This window comes from Lepidochelys olivacea (genome assembly GCF_965140295.1).
Source record: "Lepidochelys olivacea isolate rLepOli2 genome assembly, chromosome: 9".
In the NCBI taxonomy this organism is placed as follows: Eukaryota; Metazoa; Chordata; order Testudines; family Cheloniidae; genus Lepidochelys; species Lepidochelys olivacea.
Genome location: NC_140419.1, coordinates 44,660,107 through 44,675,236, shown reverse-complemented (window position 1 = coordinate 44,675,236; position 15,130 = coordinate 44,660,107). Strand labels below are relative to the sequence as shown.

General features: G+C 43.2%; 1 protein-coding gene across 2 annotated transcripts in view; it reads left to right on the top strand.

The window, feature by feature from the left end:
- Positions 1–10,351, top strand: part of LOC311526372 (claudin-15-like) — a 39,029-nt gene extending 28,678 nt beyond the window's left edge. For both annotated transcript variants that reach the window (XM_084639315.1, XM_084639316.1), the window contains 4 exons: positions 105–269; positions 445–526; positions 6,959–7,069; positions 8,443–10,351. In XM_084639315.1, coding sequence (XP_084495441.1) covers positions 105–269; positions 445–526; positions 6,959–7,069; positions 8,443–8,542 — 458 coding nt within the window. In that variant the 3' untranslated portion in view covers positions 8,543–10,351. The remainder of the gene's footprint in view (positions 1–104; positions 270–444; positions 527–6,958; positions 7,070–8,442) is intronic.
- Positions 10,352–15,130: the final 4,779 nt, after the last annotated feature.

Genomic DNA, 15,130 nt, shown 5'->3' with positions numbered 1-15,130 from the left:
TAATTATTTGATGTTTTCTTTGATGAACATATACTTTCAAAATGGAATTTTGTTAAATTACTTGTGCAAGAACTGATTTTTTTTGTCCCGCTTTTCTAATGCAGCTTACATACAAGCATGTCGTGCTCTGATGATCATTTCCATCATCTTGGGTCTCTTGGCTACTGTGCTGTCATTGTTTGGTTTAAAGTGCACACAAGTTGGGATGAGTAATGAAAATACAAAAGTAAAGATTTCTGTAACGGGGGGAGTGATCTTCATTTTAGCAGGTAAGATACCATCATTGTGCATTGAGACTGAACTTAGGACACTCAATACTGAAAGCTCAATACTGCTTTCATGATTAGCAAACTAAGTGAAAAGTACATCTATTTTCATAATTTAAAGCTGTAGAACTATTTAAAGGTTTATTTAAGTATGTGCATTTTGAATTTTTCTCCATAGGACTCTCATCTATGGTGGCTGTTTCTTGGTATGCTGCAAGGATTACTGCTCAATTTTTTGACCCACTGTATGGTGGAACCAAGTAAGTTAATGGACCTGGTGTATCAAATTGCTGAATATTTTTAAGATGGCATCAGTAATTTCAGTGGGCAGTTTCCTGTAAGGGTTTTCCAGGACCCCGTAGTCTGTACTGGTCAAGTTATCCCATCCTGCTTAAAGAAAAATTTATCAACAACTGAGTCTTTGAAATCCTCTTTCCCACTAGATGGAGGAATTATTGCCAGGTGGAAGGACTGGGCCATGACCTCACTTTCAAGGAGTCAAGGAACATGCAAGCCATACGAGCCTCAAATTCTCAATCATGGCGCATTGGCACAGAGTGTATGTCCCTCTGTTCTATTGCCAGGCTCTCCTGTCATTGATGTGCCATTGCATCAGCTGTCTGTGACCCTTTTGGGGCTCTTAGAATGCAGAACCAAAGTTAATGTGACATGGAGCATTTACCAGCAAGAAATCCTCCAGATCCACAGGTGTGCTTGCTCCAAAATGGCTTTTCTTTGTTCGATCCATCATGCTCCCTGAAATTCAGAGCCTCTCCTACGTGGCCAGAGATTTTTGAGGGAAGGTGGAACACACAGAATAGGTGGTGCTGTGCAAAGGACTTGGCTTTATTAATAATTATTTGTATTACCATAGCACCTAGGAGTCCTAGTCAGGGAACAGGACCTCATTATGCTAGGTGGTATACAAACTCGGAACATAAATACAGTCCCTTCCCCAGAGAGCTTACAATCTAAGTAGAATGGATACAGCTTAAACTGCATTTGGAACATCTTGGAAGCCTATTCATAGAATAGCAGTAACAGCTTTGGAGGATATGACAATGATGGACATTTTGGTATCCTGGCTTCCTGTCTAGAGAATAACGGTGTAATGATATGTTCCCTCAGACTAAATGGAGTTTGGTTAAGAGTGTCTTAAAAATAGCCACCACCAAATTTGAGTATAAACATATTATATAATAGAGTGACTTCTGCCCACTCCAGGATCCTTTTCTCTGAATGTAATATAAATTCCAAAGAAAGAACTTGAAGGTAATAATATTACCTTTTCAGAATAACATTAACAGTTTACATATATATATACATGTATATATATAAAGCCTGCTGCAGTTTCCACGATATGCATCTGAGGAAGTGAGCTGTAGCTCACGAAAGCTTATGCTCTAATAAATTGGTTAGTCTCTAAGGTGCCACAAGTCCTCCTTTTCTATTAACAGTTTAAAATTGAGAAGCATCCAGGAAAAATTCCAGGACCTCTTACCTTTGCTCCATATCCCCACCCTTCCTCTGTCTGTAGGCTTAAAAACTTACTTGTTGAGTATGGCAATAATCCATATTCATCTTTCCAGGCTATACTGTATACAGAACTATCTTCACTATCTATTGGGAAATGTTAAAGTGGATAAAGGGCAGATCTTTGGGATTTACACTTTGCAATGGGCAGGGCCCAAATTTGTCAGCTTGTAGTACAGAGCCGATGGTGGATGTCTCAGCCAGCTGCCTTGGTGACTCAACTGAAAGAAAGGGGAGGGCATTTGGAAGCTGGCTAGTGCATGCTTCCTGAGGCATTAGGAATCTATCAAGCATGGCCTTTATGCTGCTGGTCCTCTGAGCTTTGGAAACCTTTTAAAAAAGCAATATCTGTTGAAGTTGCATGAATGCCTCCTTGTAGCACTGGCTATTTGGAGCTGCAGCTGAAGCTGTAAGAAGGTGTGCTGTACCTGACAACCTCTGTTCTTTCATTTCTTGGCTAGCTGTGGGTATATGTTGTGTTCCTGTCATCCCAATTCAGTTTACTCTATAAATTTCATTACAGTGCTCTCTATTCTTTCTTCCATTTAATTAATAAAGCTGTTACATCAAACAGATCCTAGCAGATACCTATGGGACACCCCTGGCCCCCCTGATCACTTCATTCCCTCCCTCCCACCTCATACTTAGTTCATTGTTTATCATTACCCTTTGTTTATGTACCTTTATGTTTATTACCCTTTCACCAGTTTTCAACACATATTTTTGAGTAGGAGGAAGTCAGGAAACTCATTAGTTTTTCCCATCTTTGAGTTAGCAGCTGGCTCTGTGTAGATATATTTTTCCAGTTTACTTGTCCAAGACTATGTCTACACAAGAAATGCTTCTGTAGTGCTGAAGTGTAGACCATCACTACAGCGACAGAAGGAGCTCTTCTTTTGCTGTAGTAAATCCACCTCTCTGAGAGGAGGGTAACTAGGTCAATGGAAAAATTCTTCCATCAATCTAGTGCTTTCTACACTGATGCTTAGGCTGACTTAACTCTCTCCAGGGTGTGAATTTTTCACATCTTTAGGTTGACCCAGCTACATTATTCAACTTTCTAGTGTAGACCAGCCCCAAGCCTTTCTCCTCTTCAGTGAGCAGCTTTTCAATACATATTAGTTTGTACTAACTCATAATGAAATTTTCCTCAGCTCCTTTAGCGATCAGCCCTTTCTCCCTAGCTTTACTTTGTCTCATTTGTTCTTGAAGTTGATGATAATGCCAATATTTTGTAGAACTTATCTCTGCTGTTCCTTTTTGAATAGTGTGGATCTCATTTGTACTTTTTATTATGTTTCCTAGAAAACACAAATCTGTCCTCCCTTGGCTTCTATGACTCCATCCTCTCCAGGTTTTTTATTCTACTTCTCTGATTCTTCTGTGTGTCCTTTAGAGCAGGAGGGGCTATGGGATGCTGGCTCCAGGAGGAGGCTGGGGGTTGGGGTGCAGGAGAGAGTTTGGGACGCTGGCTCTGGGAGGGGGCTCAGGCCGGGGGGTGGGGTGTAGCCTCCTGCGGCTCCCGGTCTGTGGCGCAGCGCGGCTGCTGCTAAAGCAGGCTCCCTGCCGGCCCCGGCCCCATGCCACTCCCAGAAGGGGCCAACATGCCCCTGCGGTCCTTGGGGCGGGGGCACGTGGCTCTGCGCGCTGCCCCTCTCTGCAAGCATCGCCCCCGCAGCTCCCCTTGGCCGCGGCTCCCCGTTCCCGCCAAGGGAAGCTGTGGGAGCAGTGCCTGCAGGCAGGAGCAGTGCGTGGAGGGAGACCCCTGCTCCCACCCCCCAGGGCCTGCAAGCACTCCTACAAGCTCCTGCCTGCAAGCACTCCCCCCCGCAGCTCCCCTTGGCCACGCCTCCCCATTCCCGGCCAAGGGGAGCTGCGGGGGAGCTGCGGGGGCGATACTTGCCGAGAGGGGCAGCGCGCGGAGCCACGTGCCCCCGCCCCTCCCCAAAGGCTGCGGGGGCACGTTGGCTCCTTCTGGGAGTGGCGTGGGGCCGGGGCAGGCAGGGAGCATGCCTTACCACGCTGCACCATGGACCAGGAGTCGCTGGAGGTAAGTGCTGCCCGGCAGCAGACCACACCCCAACCCCGAGCCCCCTCCCAGAGCCAGCACCCTGTACCCCCTCCTGCGACCCAACACTCTGCCCCAGCCCAGAGCCCCCTCCCACACCCAAATTCCCTCCCAGAGCCCGCACCCCCTCCTGTACCTCAGGCTCAGCCCAGATCCCCCTCCTACACTGCGAAACCCTCGGCCCCAGCCGAGCGTGCACCCCCTCCCGAACCCCAATCCTCTACCACAGCCAGGTGAAAGTAAGTGAGGGGGGGGGAGAGGGAGCGACGGAGAGAGGGGGGGATGGAGTGGGGTGGGGCATTGGGGAAGGGATGGGGTAGATCCTGGGTTGCCCTTAAATTAAAAAAGTGATCTTGTGCGTAAAAAGGTTGGAGACCACTGCTTTAGAGGATTCTCTCCCATCCCTTTCTAACATTATGTTGGAGTTCCACTGGGCTCTGTCCTTGGTTCTGTTCTCTTCTCCCTCTACACTTTATCGCTAGGTAATCTGTCTCACAAACACAAATTCAACTACAATCTCTGTGCTGACTACTCACAGAGCTATCTGTACTCTGGACCTGTCTCCTTCTGTCCAAACTAAACTCTCAGCTTGTGTCTAGCTGTCAGTTCAAGTTCAACCTGGCTAAAACAGAACTCCTAATTCCCCCCTGAAACTCTTCCCACTGTCTCCTGTTTCATACACTGTAGACAACACCACCATCCTGCCAGTCACTCTCATCTGTAATCTGGGCATCATCTTCAACTTGGATCTCTCTCTAGGTCCTCACATCCTGGCTGTGTCTAAATCTTGCAGATTTTTTCAGCATAACGCCACTAGGATACAGCCTTTCCTATCCGTCCACATAGTTCAGCTATCATCTTGTGTCCCAATTACTGCAACATTCTTCTCTTTGCCCTTGAGAAATGCAATCTTTCCCCATTCCTATCCATTCAGAATGCTGCTGCAAAGATCATTCTCCTTACCCATCACTTTGACATGTCACCTCATTTTTTGCATGGTTCTGACTCATCACTTTCCATGCCTATCCCCAACCTGTCTATCACCTCTCATTCATTATTGAAGGGTCAGCTCCTGATTCCAATCTGCAGCCATAGCTCACTTGTTAAATTTTCAAACAAGCACTTTCGTGCTTTCTCCCATGCTGTCCCTTACCCTTGGGAGAAGCTCCTTGTAAACAGCCACAAAGCTACAGTAGAACCTCAAAGATACAAACACCAGAGTTACGGACTGACCAGTCAACGGGACACCAAGTGAAACCAATCAGGCAGTAGCAGAGACAAAAATTTTTTTAAAAAAAAGCAAATATTGTACTGTGCCTGTATTGCATCTTAGAGATAGGCACATCTGGGATGCCTGTCCGCACCCCCGTGCACGGGGTAGCCACTAACAGCAAGGCGCTGGGGCTGCCAGCCCAAGGCATCTGGAGCCAGCCAGTAGAGCAGGAGCAGCACTGGGATCTGCACCGCTTTCACTCCTTCCCCACTCCCCGGGGAGGGGGACAGCTGTTTTTACACACACACACACACCCTGCCCTGAGTGGGAAAGCTTGCAAACTCATGCTGGTGCTGAGTATGGAGCTCAGCTGCTGCTGAAACTGGGCCTGGAGTGTCAGCTGCTGGATCTGGAGTCTGAACTGCGCTTTGTTCAGTATTACAAACATTTCAGAGTTATGGACAGCCTCCATTCCTGAGGTGTCCGTAACTCTGAGGTTCCACTGTACTTCATTATCCTCCTTCAACTTCCTCCTTCAACCTCTCCTTTGCCTTGATGCCTACAAAACATGACAGCGGTTAGGCTGCAGGTGTGCCGAGACCACAGCATGTCGTGCTGACCAATATTGTCTCATTGTTTCCTTGTACTCATCTATTTGTCTATATCCATCTGTTGTTTTATATTCTAATTGCAAGCTCTTTAGGGCAGGGACTGTCTTTTTTTCTGTGTTTATACAACATCTGGCACAGTGGGGCCCTGATCCATGACTGGGATTTCTAGGTACTGCTATCATACAAATAACAACATTAAGCTCTCCATTAAGAAGAAAAGGGTGATGGGTTTGTATCTGGCATTGTGGAAGATTGACTAAACCAGTCAGTCATTCTTGACTATTTATTACTGATGTTCAGGGTTAGTCCTCCTTACTGTTACCACTTGCTGGTAATACCAGGTTAGATATGAAAAAGCTGGATGTGAAGAGAACTCCAGTTGACTACATAGAGTTAAGCCCTTCAGGAAATCCACCAGCTGTTATTAGAATATAAGGAGAAGTCTAAGGGTAAAGCAATCTTGGAAAAGCAAAGACTAGACTGGATGAGAATTTGTATTCAGACCTGGTATGAATAGGCAGAAGTTCCTTTGCTAGAAGGAAACTAAGTTTTCTGCATTACAACAAGAGAACCATATCTACAATATGCATCTATAACATTGCTGTCTTTGAGATTTTTAAGGTTGCTACTTTCAGATCAGTTCACACTTTTAACTAAACATTTTCTTGGTAGGAGTGCTAGACCAGACACTACTTGCTTAGCTGTTTACTAGTCTTCTACAGTGGGGATCTGTAGTGGTAATTCTGTGTAGGAGAAAATTATTACTCTGAAGAGATAATACTGAAATCTCCAGATGTAAGTGGATAAGTGCAGTAAACCTTTTCCCCCTTTTATCTTCAAGCTGTTGCTCCATGTGTTCTGTTCTCAGACACTGTAAATATCTGTCCTTTATGACCAACTCTTCAGTATTTCTAAGCAATTACCTATCCCCCTTTATCTCCATATTGCTTATTAATTTTTTGTTCTTTAAATCCCTAATTCAGCAAAGCACTTAAGCAGAGATACAAATGCTTACATTATTGGCCACATCATCTATTATGTAACATTTAATTGGGTACTGAAACTAAACTGCCTGGTTTATAATTCTCTACATTCTTTACCAAGAATGATGCTAGCTTTTTATACAATTAGCACATCTTACAGCTAGTACAGTGTAAAATGTATTACTGCTTCATACAAACTATATAATAATATAATGGAGAAAGCTTTAAACCTTCTATGTGTGATCCTGTTGTATGATGCTTCCATAAAATCCTTCATATTCCAGGTATGAACTAGGAGATGCACTGTACTTAGGCTGGGCTGGATCGATTTTGTCTATGCTTGGTGGGATCTTCTTGACTTGTTCATGCAAAAGGGGAAAAAGAGGAATGCACAGGTAGCTCTTCATATTAAAGGTCAAAATAAATGATATACTTCAATCAGTGCCAATTTATGCATAGAAAGTGGGTTTGTCCCCCAATTATCCACTTCTGTATTGTGTACATGCAAAAACTAGAGGCTAGGACTGTCGATTCAACACTGACTCTTGCCATAAACTCGTGATGTAAACATGTATATACTCTTTACGCCTATCCTTCTGACCTCTAACACTGGCTTGTAAAAATTTAAAATAATCAGTTTTATATTTTTTATAATTATGGGCAGTGTTGGTGCTTCTAATGATCATACAATGGAATTGTGCCAGGGCCGGCTCTAGGTTTTTTGCCGCCCCAAGCTCTGAGAGCGCAACTGCCCAAGCAAAAAAAAACAAACAAAAAAAAATGGCTGGAATGCTGCCCCTGGAATTGTGCCACCCCAAGCACGTGCTTGCTTTGCTGGTGCCTAGAGGTGATCCTGAATTGTGCAATCAAAGAGCAGAGCTTCTGTTGTATTGGTAAAACTGCAATACAGATCTTTAACTTTTTTTTGTATTGTGGCAGTAGTGCCATAATTTTCTAATCATATTTTCACTACCATTAAAAGGATCTAATTCCATTTATCTTGCAGAAAATAAAATCCTTTTCCCCCAAAGCAACCGATACAGCTTAAGAAATTCTGAGATTTTTCGTGTTTCTCGTAGAAAGGTTTGTTTAGCAATATGTCAGATAAATCAAGTTTCTGGCCTGACTACTTATCCTTTTTCATTGGAAAAATATAATCTTTATTTGAAATAAGTCAGACATGCAGCAGTTGTCTGGGAAATGGTTGCAGCTGTCAGAAATAGCAGGTCTGTGCACCCTTGAGATGTCCAAGCAATACCAGGTCCAAGTACATATAAACCACATTTATGTAAACCTTTAAAAAAAGGTGATGCACAGAAGGAAGAAGCATGTTAGATGATGCTTTACTTAAACATTAGAAAAAGCTGTGTGAGAACAGCCAATGAGGGACAGTATTACATTGAGCATGATATACTATTGCATATTGAGCCTGGTCCAAAGCCACTGAAGTTGATGGACAAATTTCAGTTGACTTAATAGGGCTTTGGATCTGACCCACAATGCACTGACTCTCTAATTTTCAAATTTGATTTTAGTAAGTCCTTCAGTGAAACCTAGTACAGAATTTAAAGCTCTGCACTATGCATGAGATCCCAACAGCATGGACCCAAGATAATTTCCAATTACATTTTTTATCTTATTGATTTGTGTTAAAAATTGCAACTAGCGTAAATAAAGACTCCTGCTTAGATCAGTTAAACTGATTTTGTCAAAGAGCATGTGGATGTATAGTACTTAATTACTTACAGTTCATTTTTCTTAATTACAGTGACCGCAAGTATGACTACTCAGCTGGCCAGGCAGCTCATCAGCCATGCATTTACACCAAAAATTCTGATACAGTCATGACATCCAAAGATTATGTGTAAACTTTTTATTTTTTTAATTGTTTGTACGTTAACATCTTGTCAATCCAAATAAAAAGATAAATTAATTTTGAGTGTTCTAGTTCAGGTTGCAGTCTTTATCTCAGTATTGAGGTTGTTCTATGTTTTAATACTTCCATCTGGGAATATTTTGAAAATCGAAACAGTTAAGTTTCTGGAAAGATATTGCCACATGGAGATTTCCTGTTCACTGACAAACCAAGCAAAACGAAGCCATAATGTATGGTGTACCTTGACAACAAACCAAGAGTAATTGTTAATCTATTTTTGACTGGCTCAAACAGGGAAACTGACATGCTGCAACTAATCACAGCCTAATAAAACTACAGTGTTGTAAAATGTACTGTAATTTTATTAATACTTCGCTTTGTATTTTTTTAAAAATGTTTTAGCTTTTAAGAGTAAATAAGAATTAACCCTTGTGTGATTTGCAGTTCTGAATTAAAGTTGTTATGGATAGTATTAATGAAATGTTAATTTTATTATATTTGCACTTAAAGACATGTTTTATTGATACTCACATTATGTCTAGTACAGAGGTTCTCAAACTGGCACCCACCTAGGGTGTGTGGAATGTATTTGGGGTGGGGTGAGAGGCTTTAGGGAACAAAACACAAAAACACAAAAACACACTTACTGTGCACATTTTACCTATAGCGATGAATAACTAGCAAAGCGGATTCCTCCAGACATATCAGGCACTGTGCATTTAACTGTAGATGACTCTGTGCATTTTCATGGATTTCTGTTAAGTTTGCATTGGATTATAAAAAGTCATGGCCATCTCTATATTAATCTGTTTGCTATGATGTGATGTGCACATTTAATTGTAAAAACAATGAGGAGTCCGGTGGCACCTTAAAGACTAACAGATTTATTTGGGCATAAGCTTTTGGGTTTTTTACTCACAAAAGCTTATGCCCAAATAAATCTGTTAGTCTTTAAGGTGCCACCAGACTCTTAGTTGTTTTTGTGGATACAGACTAACATGGCTACCCCTCTGATATTTAATTGTAAGCATGGACCACAATCAGTTTTGCTTTTGCTCTTATTGCAATGGATCACTGGCTCATTTGTGCAACAGAAAACCCCACAACTCAAGTGAAAAACAAAGAAGCCAAAATTTTATTCAAGTGAAGCACTGCTGCCACATACATTGGTATAAGTACTTCCGTGGCATGAGAGGGGGCAGGAGTGTCACAAACTATTATAGACACAAAGCAGGGGGGGGCGCAATCAAATAACTTTGAGAACCACTGGTCTAGGATGTGGGATTTGTAGTGGAACTTTTTAAAAAAAATTGCAGAACACAACACACTAAAATCCTTGTCCAGTGGATGGCAAATATACAAATATAATATACAAGGGATACTGCAAACAGTCAGGAATGGAGAAACCAGCTGATAAAGGGATGCATTATCTATCGGATGCCTTATTCCCAAATCATTGATTACATTTTTACTTATTGTTGTGGATTTAAAAGAAAAACCCACTAAATTAGAATTGTCTAATTCAAACTGTTCCACAGTGGCTCTGTTCTGCAGTAATTTTATGGTTGTAACTTTCAGTCATTAGCACTTTCATCTCAAGTTACTCTGCTGCTGGGAATACCCTTTGTATTGTATAAGCATTTAGTCATTAAAGATTAGCTAACCTTTGTAAAAATTACATTGGTTTGCTGAGCAATGCCAAATTAAATTTCACATTGACAGTTTTACAGCTTTCATAATTGTTTTTTAAATTTCAAATGTATTAAAACAGTTCAATAAAATAATCCTCTACTTTTGTTGATTCTGAGCCCCATGATTAAATTTAAAATGTAGCACAAGTTGTAAATTTTATCTGTCTCCAATGTACCTAGATAACATATTTCCTATGAAATCATATAAGGGCTCTTAACAGAAACACTGTTTTGTATGTGTGATATAGAATGTTTTTATACCCTGGTGATCTATTCAGAAAGTCAGTTTGGGGACTGTTAAATCTCATTTGGTTTAGTAAATGGTAATAGAATGGATGGAGATTACATTATAATGCCAGTTTCTTCCCCTGTGTGTCTTTTAATTGTTTTAATATTGTGATGGATATTTCAGTACTGCTGAAAACAAGGAAAAGCTCAGCTAATTCAGGCATAGAATGAGCAGTAGCTGTGTAAGATCCCACACAGAACTCTGCCAGTATTCAGCCTGTGGTCTACAATGCCCCTCTATTCTAGTTCTAGACCTACTCATGAACAAGTAGGTGAGGGCTGTCAAATTTATTTTGTGGAGAGGCCAGATTGCACTCTTAATTATTGCCCAATGGATGGGGTACAGATTTGAACTATATACTGTTCTAGGCACAGTAGTTCTCCCACTGCTGTCATTGGGAGCTTTGTACCAAGATCAAGGGTAGAATATAGCCTGTATGTAGTAATGAAAGGTTATTTGTTCAGCATCCTATTGTCCTATTTAGAATCACTCAAAAGGGAAAACATGCTCACCATTAGGACAGGGCCACTTTTTTCCCTTCCCTATCTGTTCCGTTTGTCCCTCTTCATTTCTCTTCCTTGCTTCACTCGGTACCTTTTTCCCTGCAGCAATTTCCACCACCTGTGGGCTTCTCTCCTACCCCTTTTCATCTGCTAAAATGATCAATAGTTAAATACTTAGTCTTCATTAGGCTTTAAAGTTAGCACCCCACTGAGCTGAATGGAGAATCAGGAAATTCACACCTCATGTCATTGTTGTAGGTTTTTACAGGATTGGGGAAAATAATACTGCTTTGGTTATACTGTTCATATTTGGAAGATTATCTTTACACTGTCATAAATATAAAGGGAAGGGTAAACCCCTTTGAAATCCCTCCTGGCCAGGGGAAAGCTCCTCTCACCTGTAAAGGGTTAAGAAGCTAAAGGTAACCTCGCTGGCACCTGACCAAAATGACCAATGAGGAGACAAGATACTTTCAAAAGCTGGGAGGAGGGAGAGAAACAAAGTGTCTGTCTGTAGTCGTCTTGGCCGGGGACAGAACAGGAATGGAGTCTTAGAACTTTTAGTAAGTAATCTAGCTAGGTATGTGTTAGATTATGATTTCTTTAAATGGCTGAGAAAAGAATTGTGCTGAATAGAATAACTATTTCTGTCTGTGTATCTTTTTTGTAACTTAAGGTTTTGCCTAGAGGGGTTCTCTATGTTTTTGAATCTAATTACCCTGTAAGATATATACCATCCTGATTTTACAGGGGGGATTTCTTTATTTCTATTTACTTCTATTTTTTATTAAAAGTCTTCTTGTAAAACACTGAATGCTTTTTCATTGTTCTCAGATCCAAGGGTTTGGGTCTGTGGTCACCTATGCAAATTGGTGAGGCTTTTTATCCAACATTTCCCAGGAAAGGGGGAGTGCAAGTGTTGGGAGGATTGTTCATTGTTCTTAAGATCCAAGGGTCTGGGTCTGTAGTCACCTAGGCAAATTGGTGAGGCTTTTTACCAAACCTTGTCCAGGAAGTGGGGTGCAAGGTTTTGGGAAGTATTTTGGGGGGAAGGACGCGTCCAAACAGCTCTTCCCCAGTAACCAGTATTAGTTTGGTGGTGGTAGCGGCCATTCCAAGGATAACGGGGGTAATATTTGTTACCTTGGGGAAGTTTTGACCTAAGCTGGTAAAGATAAGCTTAGGAGGTTTTTCATGCAGGTCCCCACATCTGTACCCTAGAGTTCAGAGTGGGGGAGGAACCTTGACATGGTGGCACAGCGGTGGGATTAACCTGAAATCATTTTGAGATCCAGTTGAGATTTTTTGAACTAGAAATACAGATTTTAAAAAGGAATTTTTAGGAAGTCCAGAAGGCAGCTTTGAAACTGAAAGCAGCTTGGTTTCTCTCTGCTTTGTGGCCAAGCAGAGACAAAAGGGGATTATCTTGTGAATTGCAGGTTTTCTTGCCTGGAGGCAGGGTACTTAACTCCTTCAGGGAAATTCACAGTCTTCCAACCCAGAGGTTTTTTTTTTTTTTTTTTTTTCCTTTTCTTCCTAAAAGTAAATAGGGGGTGTGTGCTCTACCCATTTGCCTGGAGACAAAAGTGGCAGGGTTTTTTTTTTAGGATTTTGATTTTTTTTTTGTTTTACAAGGAGCACAGGTTTGAAAAGAAATTTTTTTTCTTCTTTGGGCTGGGTAAGCAGGTTTCCAAGTAGTTGGAGGTTTTTTGCTTTAATTTGGGCCCAGAGCAGAGACAAGGGAATTGTCTTTTTCTGTAGGCTGACAATCACTATCAGAGAATAGGTACTCTATTCCAGCACAGCAAAAGTTTACAGCCAAGTTTTGTTTGTTTATTTCTAAACCTCGGGTGTAAAGTTAGTTAAAAACAGAGAGGTTAGAATGGCCAAATCCTCAGCTCGACTACAGCTGGAATTAGCCAAATTTCAGGCTGAGGAAAAACAAAGGGAACATGAAAGACAGATAGAACTCATGCGGCTGGAGAAGGAGGTACAGGAGGCTGCCCACAAGAGGGAAATGGAGGCAAGGAAGCATGTGGAGGAGATGGAGAGGATAAAGGCCCAGCAGAATATACCAACAAACCCTAGCAATCCTTCTCCAGGTACCACTTCCCATCCCAGAAAGTTCCCCACCTACAAGGCAGGTGATGATACTGAGGCCTTCTTAGAAAACTTCGAAAGGGCCTGCCTTGGGTACAACATCTCTACTGACCAATACATGGTAGAGCTGAGGCCGCAGCTCAGTGGACCCTTAGCTGAGGTGGCAGCTGAAATGCCTAAAGAACACATGAACAAGTATGAACTGTTTAAATCCAAGGCGAGAGTCAGAATGGGGATAACACCCGAGCAGTCTCGTCGGAGGTTCAGAGCCCTAAGGTGGAAACCAGACATGTCATTTACCCGACATGCCTACCACATTGTAAAACATTGGGATGCCTGGATATCAGGAGCAAGTGTTGAATCTCCAGTAAATTTGCCCTTCCTAATGCAAATGGAACAATTCTTAGAGGGTGTTCCTGAGGAAATAGAAAGATACATCCTAGATGGGAAACCCAAAACTGTAATTGAGGCAGGAGAGATTGGAGCCAGATGGGTGGAGGTGGCAGAGAAGAAGAAAACTGGTCGCAGTTGGAGCGGAGACCAGAAGGGACCACCCCAGACCACACCCTATTACCGGGGGCCGCCCAAAGCCCCACCTACCTCCCAAAGAACCCTCCAGACCCCTTATCGTCCCACCACCCCGTTCTCCAGCAACCCACCTCGCCCCGGTGACCCGTCAGCTGGACGATGTTTTAAATGTAACGAGCTGGGGCATGTAAAGGCCAACTGCCCCAAGAACCCCAACAGGTTACAGTTCATTGCACCGGAATCACACCAGAGGTCCACAGGCCCAGATACCTCCCAGATACCCTTGGAGCGGAGGGAAACTGTGAGTGTGGGTGGGAAGAAGGTCACCGCGTGGAGGGACACCGGAGCACAAGTGTCAGCTATCCATGCTTCCTTAGTGGACCCCAATTTAATCAACCCAGAGATCCAAGTGACGATTCAACCCTTCAAGTCCAACTCTTTCAATTTGCCTACAGCCAAGTTGCCTGTCCAGTACAAGGGCTGGTCAGGAATGTGGACTTTTGCAGTCTATGATGATTATCCCATCCCCATGTTGTTGGGGGAAGACTTGGCCAATCATGTGAAGCAGGCCAAGAGGGTGGGAATGGTCACCCGCAACCAGGCTAAACAAGCCGTGAGGCCTAGCTCTGTTCCGGAAACTTCTATCAGGACCCAGTCAGAGGTGATGGACCTGGACCCCAGGCCAATGTCTGCAACAGCAGTAGTGGATCCAGTCCCAGAGACCCAGACGGAACCAGTCCCAGAACCGGAACCAGCCAAACAACCAACACCAGACCCCGTGTCAGCACTGAATCCAGTACTTGCAACCTCAACACCAGAGGGCCCCACCGAACCTGAACTGGCAGCAGCCGATAACCCTACACAAGAGGCTCAGCCGGAGCCTGAATCCCAACATAGTGCACCAGCGGAGAGCGGTTCACAGTCAACAGAAACAGCTCCATCCCCTATATCGCTTCCAAAGGGACCAAGCCTAGGTCCACAATCCCATGAGGAACTGATGTCTCCAGCATCAAGGGAACAGTTCCAGACCGAACAGGAAGCAGATGAAAGCCTCCAGAGAGCTTGGACGGCGGCACGGAGCAACCCACCGCCTCTCAGCTCTTCTAATAGATCCAGGTTTGTTGTAGAAAGAGGACTTTTATACAAGGAAACTCTTTCTGGGGGACACCAGGAAGACTGGCATCCTCAGAGACAGTTGGTAGTTCCAACTAAATACCGGGCCAAGCTCTTGAGCTTAGCCCATGATCACCCTAGTGGCCATGCTGGGGTGAACAGGACCAAAGACCGTTTGGGGGGGTCATTCCACTGGGAGGGAATGGGCAAGGATGTTTCTACCTATGTCCAGTCTTGTGAGGTGTGCCAAAGAGTGGGAAAACCCCAAGACCAGGTCAAAGCTCCTCTCCAGCCACTCCCCATCATTGAAGTTCCATTTCAGCGAGTAGCTGTGGATATTCTGGGTCCTTTTCCGA